The sequence below is a fragment of the Castanea sativa genome, chromosome 9, assembly GCF_040712315.1.
Source record: "Castanea sativa cultivar Marrone di Chiusa Pesio chromosome 9, ASM4071231v1".
NCBI lineage: Eukaryota > Viridiplantae > Streptophyta > Magnoliopsida > Fagales > Fagaceae > Castanea > Castanea sativa.
In genome coordinates this window covers 37,520,612-37,528,324 of record NC_134021.1, presented here as the reverse complement: position 1 = coordinate 37,528,324, position 7,713 = coordinate 37,520,612, and the positions used below count along the sequence as shown (strand labels likewise).

The 7,713-nt window shown below is 33.6% G+C and overlaps 1 protein-coding gene across 1 annotated transcript; it reads right to left on the bottom strand.

Annotated features, from left to right (window-relative positions):
- Positions 1 to 2,411, bottom strand: LOC142610661 (uncharacterized). The gene has a single exon (XM_075782541.1). The coding sequence runs from the start codon at positions 1,725 to 1,727 to the stop codon at positions 204 to 206; it is 1,524 nt and encodes a 507-aa protein (XP_075638656.1). The 5' UTR covers positions 1,728 to 2,411; the 3' UTR covers positions 1 to 203.
- Positions 2,412 to 7,713: the final 5,302 nt, after the last annotated feature.

Sequence of the window (7,713 nt, the reverse complement as noted above, 5' to 3'; positions counted from 1 at the left end):
TTAACATTCTAAAAATTAGTTTAAGATTGTGTCTTGCTTACAAACCAGAATGCCCAATTGTATTTGGCCACCATAAAAAGTTGTGGACTCCTCAATTAAGCCAATGGTATTAGAGAAATCAAAGCACAATGGTACCTAGAAGAAAAGAAGGCTTGAAAATTTGTACATAAGCAGACAAACTAATAAACTAACAGACAAAAAGCTCATCTAAACGCATAGTAGCTAGGTGTAACCCAATTTGGTCGAGAATAATAAAGAGGGTTGTCCTTACGGAATGGAAGTTGTTGGATATCCTTCCGTGCTATATTAAACACTCCCACATCACGGCCTCCATATGCTACTCCTGGGTACCTTTGCAACTCCCAATTGTCATCTGTGAAGTAGATGCAATTATTTCTGCTAGGGATAGTGCTTGTAGGAATGCACCAGGAATTTCCATCACCAACAAAAGCAGTACAATCTTTCAAGTCTGTCACCTCCCAATTCGATGCACTAAAGTTGAAATTGTAGACCAAAAATTTTTTAGTCTCCTGCCTCATCTCCTTAGGATTATGAACTCTGTAACGAAAAACCGCAATAAGGTTTTGTTGTGACTTCATCAAATACAGTTTTTGGGGCGTGCCCATTTCTTCCTCGCTTGGTTGGGGCGCAATAACTTGTACCTTAGCTTCCGGAAGAGTATCAAGTTCAAGGCACACCAGCTTGCCGTTGTCACAAAGTGCATATATTTTATCATTAAAACATGCAACATCATTGAATTTCAAATTGTCGGGATTGGTAACAATAGCCCACTGACCTTGCCCACTTCTATTTAAAGCCGCTCCATCTCCTCCTCCATTGAAAGTCACTCTAGCAAAAGCTAAGCGATTCACGGGGCCGAAAATTGCAAAGACAAGGAACAACAACTCATGGGAAGGGTCCTTTAAAATAATGAATTTGTGTACAAGGCAAAACCACTCTTCTAATTGAGCCAGTGCTCGAATTGGGTTTAGTGGTGGAAGAGCAATTTGGTCTTCTTTCCTAACGTGCACAAGGTAGGCTTGATAATCAGGACCCAAGGTTACAACCAAACCATGTGGAGATCCCCAACAACGTTTTTGGTCACTTGTAGGTAGTTCTAACCAGAGATATCTGTTGTTGCAGAGATTAAAGAAACGTTGCAGATCAGAATCTAGTTTGTTGGAAAGCATCAGCCATGGAAACAGAGACCAGGATGTAGTTTCGAAACAAGCAGAACTACAGGGGTTACAAAACGTTAAACAGGCTTTAATATCTTTGGAATTACGTATTCGATTTCCAATTTCACCAATCATATCTGTGGGGATTTCTGGCAAGATGAGAGCCTGCGATCCATTGGATTCTAACCCAATATTGTTGAAGGTTCCAAGAGAAGAAGGATTAACTAGAAATCTTTCCAACCATGGTTTGATGTTAGATATAAGTGACGAATCAGTCAGGATAAGAATCACAATTACTGGAGATTCACTAATGACAAAAGATGAAGTGCTAGTTAAGATCGTTAAAAAAAACTCAAACAGGGACAAGTCTTTTTCAGCATGAGCAGGGGACAGAAATGTGAGGACCAACACAGTTACAAACAGAGTTAATCGAAAACTTGAAGTAGAAATGACATAACCACGAATGAGAGTGATGAAGAGAGCTACTTGAACATACACAAAAACCTTAAAGATGTTGAGGATTGTAGTAGTACTAACCGACCTCGCCATGGAGCTAGCTAAGGAGAGGAAACTAACTGATTATAAAGTTGAAGCTTGAAATGGAATCGGACACGATACTATCTATTCTATCGGGAATGGAAGAAGAAGAAGAAGAAGAAGGGGCTGCTAGCTAGGACTGTGAAGCTTTTGAAGTGGTCTGAACAAACCCAAAATCAACGGAAAAGTAATTAGAAAACCCAACTTAAAATCAAAACAAACCCACTGAAAACCCAACTCAAAATCAATCAAAACTCACCGGGAAACCCAACTCAAAATCATCACGGACACACCACAAAATCTTTTGAAATCTAGATCCAAATTCATCAAACCCATATACAAATTCATATACATAATCAAACCGAAATTGAAAACGAAGAAGAAGAAAGAACGAAGAAGATGCTGAAGAAGAGGAAAGAAAAACCCAAACCGAAATTTTGCTTTCTCCACCCAAAATCACTGCCCTTAATCAAACCCAACCCAAAATCATCATCTCTAATAAAAGTACAAAACCCAAATTGTAAAAGAAGAAGAGGAAGGAAAAAGATTCTCAAAAAAAAGAAGAAGAAGGAGAAGAATGAGAGGCAGAGATAGAGATAAGGACACGAAGAAGAAGAAGAAGAAGAAGGAGAAGGGAATGTGTTACTCTGTTCAGACTCTCAGAGAAAGAAGTAGCGAGTGTTCGGTAGGTGGGGTCAAAGTTCGACCCAACGTGGGAATCCCGACATGGAATTTTACGGGTTAGGATTGAGTTTTAACAAATTTGGGTAACATGCAGTTGGAAGTGACACTATAAGAAATATGTTACAAGTGAGTCAATTTGTATAATCTGTAATAAATAAGTTTGACATATTAATTTATTTGTGTCAATTTGAAATAACTTATTTAATATAACTATTTATCTCGTATAATAAATAAATATTTATTTTATTTTAAAATTTTCAAATATATTTTATATCTAATATATATTTTTAAAAAGAAAAAGTGAGTAATTACAAAAACTTATAAGGAATATAATTGAAAATTGAAACTTTATAAATCTTAGATCTCTAAACCCTACCAACTCTAAATCTCTAAACCTTCTTATAAATATCTAATTTTATTTTTTTATTGCAGCTGTACTACTCACTTTACTATCTTATAAATTTACGCTCAATTTTCAAATTTAAAGTCTTAAACGGGTTATTGCTCTCTCTCTCATGTGTTTAGTGAGTTTTAGAATTAAAGAAAATCGTTTTTTTGGTGTTTCAAAATTTTGTAATAATTTTTTCTGCATAATATTTTTGTTCTATAAACTTTGAACCCATGTGCCGTTATTAATATATGTGATATATTAATTGTTGATTAAGGCCACAATTGTTGCTTTTGTCTTGTACCATGTGTTTTTTTTAGTGTTTGTATTAGTGTTGGACAATGCATATCTTGCAAGTGAGTTTATTAAGATTTTTTTTTAACAACTACACATTTTTCAACATTTTTTATTTAATACCTGATTGTTATAATAGGAAAAAAAAAAAAACATTTGAAGTATGAATAGTAAAAACTACAGTGTTCTCTACTTGTAAAGAAGCATTGTAGCAATTCTATCTCTAATCTAAAAAATGGAAATGGAGAAGCTGTAGGAGTGAATTTTTGTGGTGTTTTTTCTCTAAAATTGACTTTAAAGAAACTATTGGAGATACTCTTACACCGCAGTATATGAAAAGATTATTCCTTTATTTAGAAAGGTATATTCTCTCAAATATTAAGAAGGGCATGGAATAAAATTAATAAAGGAAGATTAGCCTTCTTGATTGGACTTTATTTATGGTTGGTACTTGGTAGCACTATTTTCTTATTATTGTCAACAAATTATTGTCCTGTTGTATTTGACTCCGTGCGCTACTGTCTTAATACTTTCTTTCTGCTTTGTCTTTGGCTCTCCACTCTCACTGCTGGTTCCTTGCTCTATCTGACTATCTTACTTGCCTTTGATTTTGGTTTTATTGGTTGGTCGTATATTTTGCTTTTCTGGGGTTTCTAGGTTTGCTTTGGGAATTTTTCTTGGTTCTTTTAGGCTGAGAACGAAGAAGGTATTGATGGAGAGGCAAGTGATGCATAGCTAAGGAAAGACATGGAGAAAACAGACAAGACAAAGTGAGAACCGAGAAGAAAGGAATTTTAGTGGCTGATGGACTGATGGGGTCCACTGTTAGAAAAAAGTATCTAATCAGATGGGGTGGTCATGAACAAATTAAGAAATGTTTTACTCCTTTTATATTATGTTTGGGGATTGGTGGAGTACTTGTTTTTGCTTTTTTGTTTTTGTTTTTGTAATTTAATAATTTTACTTTGTATTATTTACTTTTCAAAGCAGCACATGGTCGCGGGACCCTGGCTACAACCTTTGTTATATAGGGTCCGTTTGGATAGAACTTATTGCTGAAAACTGAAAACTGAAAACTGAAAACACTGTAGCAAAATAATTTTTAAATGTGTAAATAGTGCTGTGGGACCCATTTTTAATGAAAAAGTTGCTGAAAAGTGAAATTTGTGGGTCCATGAACAGTACACGGATGCACTGTTCATGAGGAGAATTGGTCAACAACAGCGGCTGAAAAAAAAAAAAAAAAAAAAAAAGAGCTGAAAACGCGCAATGAAGAGAAACGCAGACGTGAACGTGGATCCAAACCCTCTCATAGTATCATATAATATGCCAAGAGTGTTTGGATTTTATTATTGAAAAAACATAAAAAAGTTCTTGCATTTCATCATCATCAACAACAACAACAACAAAATAAATCATCCCTCTCAAAAAAATAAAATAAAATAAAATAAATCATCAAAAAGGGAAAAGTGTTTATATTAGCTTGGCTGACTACCCACGATCTTCCACAAAGTTGGACCCTTTTATACTAAGTATATGCAAAGATTATTTCTTTATTATGGTTTTTTTTGAGATAATAGACTATTTCTTTATTAAGAAAGGTATATTCCCTCAAAAAAAAGATATGAAGAAAGGTATAGAATAAAATTAATGAAGGAAGATTAGCCTTCTTTATTGGGCTTTATTTATGGTACCATTATTTTCTTACTGTTGTCAACAAATTAATTGTCCTATTGTATTTGACTCCACTATTGTGTTATTTATTGCTTTCTGCTTTGTCTTTGGTTCTCCACTCTCACTACTGGTTCCTTGCTCTATCTGACTATCTTGCTTGCCTTCTATTTTGGTTTCATTGTTTGGTCGTATATTTTTCTTTTCTGGGGTTTCTAGGTTTGCTTTGGGAGTTTTCCTTTGTTCTTTTACATTGTTTGGATTGAGAGAAAGAGGAAAGGAGAGAAGAGAAAGTGAGTCTTTTCCATTGTTTGGATGGTAGGATAGAAGAGAAAGAAGCAAAGAGGGAGGGAAACCAAACATTTTGTGCAAATATTGACTTTTTTAAGCTCTTTACTTTTGTGCCCATGGATTTTTATTACTTTCTCCATTTCATTAGGACATAAATGTAAAAAAGAAAACATTTTTCTTTTCAGTTCTCTTTTATTTGCAACCCAAACAAAAAAAAGTTCAACATATTCTATTCTTTTCTTTTCACCTCCCCTCCTTGTTATAAACATTTTCTTTTTTCCCTTCTTTTCTTATTCTCTTTTCTTTTCTTTTCTTTTCTTTTCCCTACTTGCAACCAAACACAGCGTTAGGCTGAGAATGAAAAAGATATTGATGGAGAGGCAAGTGACGCATGGGTAAGGAAAGATAGAAAGAAAACAAACAGACATATAGTGAAATTAAAATTGAGAAAATAGGAATTTCAAAGGGTGATAACCGGATGGGTTCCACTGTTGGAAAAAATATCTAGGATGGTCGTGACTCGTGACCAGTGGTGGAGCTAGGAATTTGAGTTAGGGGGCAAGATTAAAACACAAAATTGAAAGAAAAAATTAATCTGAAAAATATTAATCCATATTAATAACAAAGTAGATAACCAACTATATGTTAATAAAATTCTCATACACAATCTAACATAAAATGCAAACTTTAATTTATTTTTTCACACCTAGTTTAATTTACTCAATTACTCTTGACGATTTTTCATATTTTGAAACCGCTACATGATTTCTTCACACTCAATAGTTTTGAATATATCTTTATCAATATATGTGACTAAGCAATCCTTTATCCATTGATCTTCCATTTGATTGTGTAATCAATTTTTAGTTATGTTTATTATTGAAAACTTTTTTTCAAAAGTACCTGCTGCAACTTGTAATATCAATGCTAAGGTCACTAACATTTAAAACAATGGATACAAAACATCATTTTTCATTTCTACCATTATTTTAATATAAGAGTTGTTGGAGTGTAGGTCTATTTATGTGAGAGCATTAGCATTGGCAGTACTAACAAACTAAAAAGTCATATTACTATTTTTAGCACCATCAATACTAAAAAACTTGCTGCAATGGTGGAGAAAAAGCCAAAAAAATTGGCTGTTGAGCTACAGTGCATAGATAAAGATGTCTGTACACTATAGCTAAGATGGTAAAAAAAAAAATATAATATTTTATTAAAAGTTATATTATTTTATTATATTGAATGCTAAAATAAAATCATTGATATTGAGTGATTTGTAAAGTGATGTGGTTGTGGGTACTTAGGATTTTCACCTCAGACCAAGGGCTGGCCTTGTAATCTCGTAGGCTTGACACCTTTGTGTCCCACATCGAAGAGAACTTCCCTCATTTTCTGCCTTATAAGTTTTGAAGCGAAGGAGTAGTGTCAAAGCTTATAAGGCCAAAAGTGGGGAAGTTTTCCGATGACACAAGGTGTCAAGCCTACGAGATTACAAGGCCAGCCCTTGGTCCGAGGTGAAAATCCTAAGTACCCACAGTGGTAAAATAGATAAAATAGTTTTTTGTGGTACCAAATTGTGAAATTTTTGGCACCACAAATATTGATGCTCTAAGAGAAGCTGCGGTGTGAATTGAAAAAAAGAAAAAAAAAAGAGAAAAGTTATTTGTCCTCTTGTGGTGTACAATATGCTAATATTATACTATTACTATAGAAATTTTTGGAAGTTAGGGGGGACTTACCCCCGCTGGACCCCCCCTCCCTCCGCCCCTGCTCGTGACTCATGATGACTTCTCTCTCACATCACATGTGAACCTCACACGTATAATTCCATATGCTGTGAGAAATATTTTTTTCTTTCTTCTTGAATCTAGACCTAGACCTATATTAAAAAAGAGCAAATCCAATTTGATAATATCTAGTGGTTATATTAGCCAATCCCATTTCTCATATGTTGTAGATTAAAAATAAATATAAAATACTATTTTGGCTCCTAAATTTTACCTAATGTTTATTTTTCATCATTAAATTTTAAGAAGTTTTTTTTTTTGTCCCTAAACTTTTAAAAGTTTCATTTCTGTTTTTAAATTATTGCAAATGGTTTATTTCTGTTCTTAACCTATGAAGAAGATATTTCTCATCCCTAAACTTTTAATTTTTTTTTCATCTCTATTTTTGTCTTTAAATTATTGAAAAAACTTTTTAGAACAAACTTTTAGTAAAACTAAGAACCAAAATAATATTTTACCCTTAAAAATAAAATGGGAGAGAGGTTAAGTCTGATTGCCAAGTAATTACTAGATTATATGCATTCCGTTTATTTCATTATAAAATGGTTAAAAGTTGATTAATTTTGTGACAACTCTAAGGTCTAAAACCCTAACAATTGCGTACTTGTAGTTAAATTGATGAGAATGTGGTTCTCTATCAAGTGTCCCATGACCTATATTTGAAATTTTATTTATTTTATGGTAAAATGAAAATTATTCTTCTCTTTTGAGAGAGAGAGAGAGAGAGATTCTAAAGTGTCTAGTGTTTTAGTTTAATATTGAGTTCTTTTTTAAAAATTGTTGTAAAGAACTCGATCGATAATATATATATATATATGTGCGCGCGCGCGCGCGGGAAGTTCAGACTAGATGGGAGCCTGAGGTCCATTGGATTCTAACC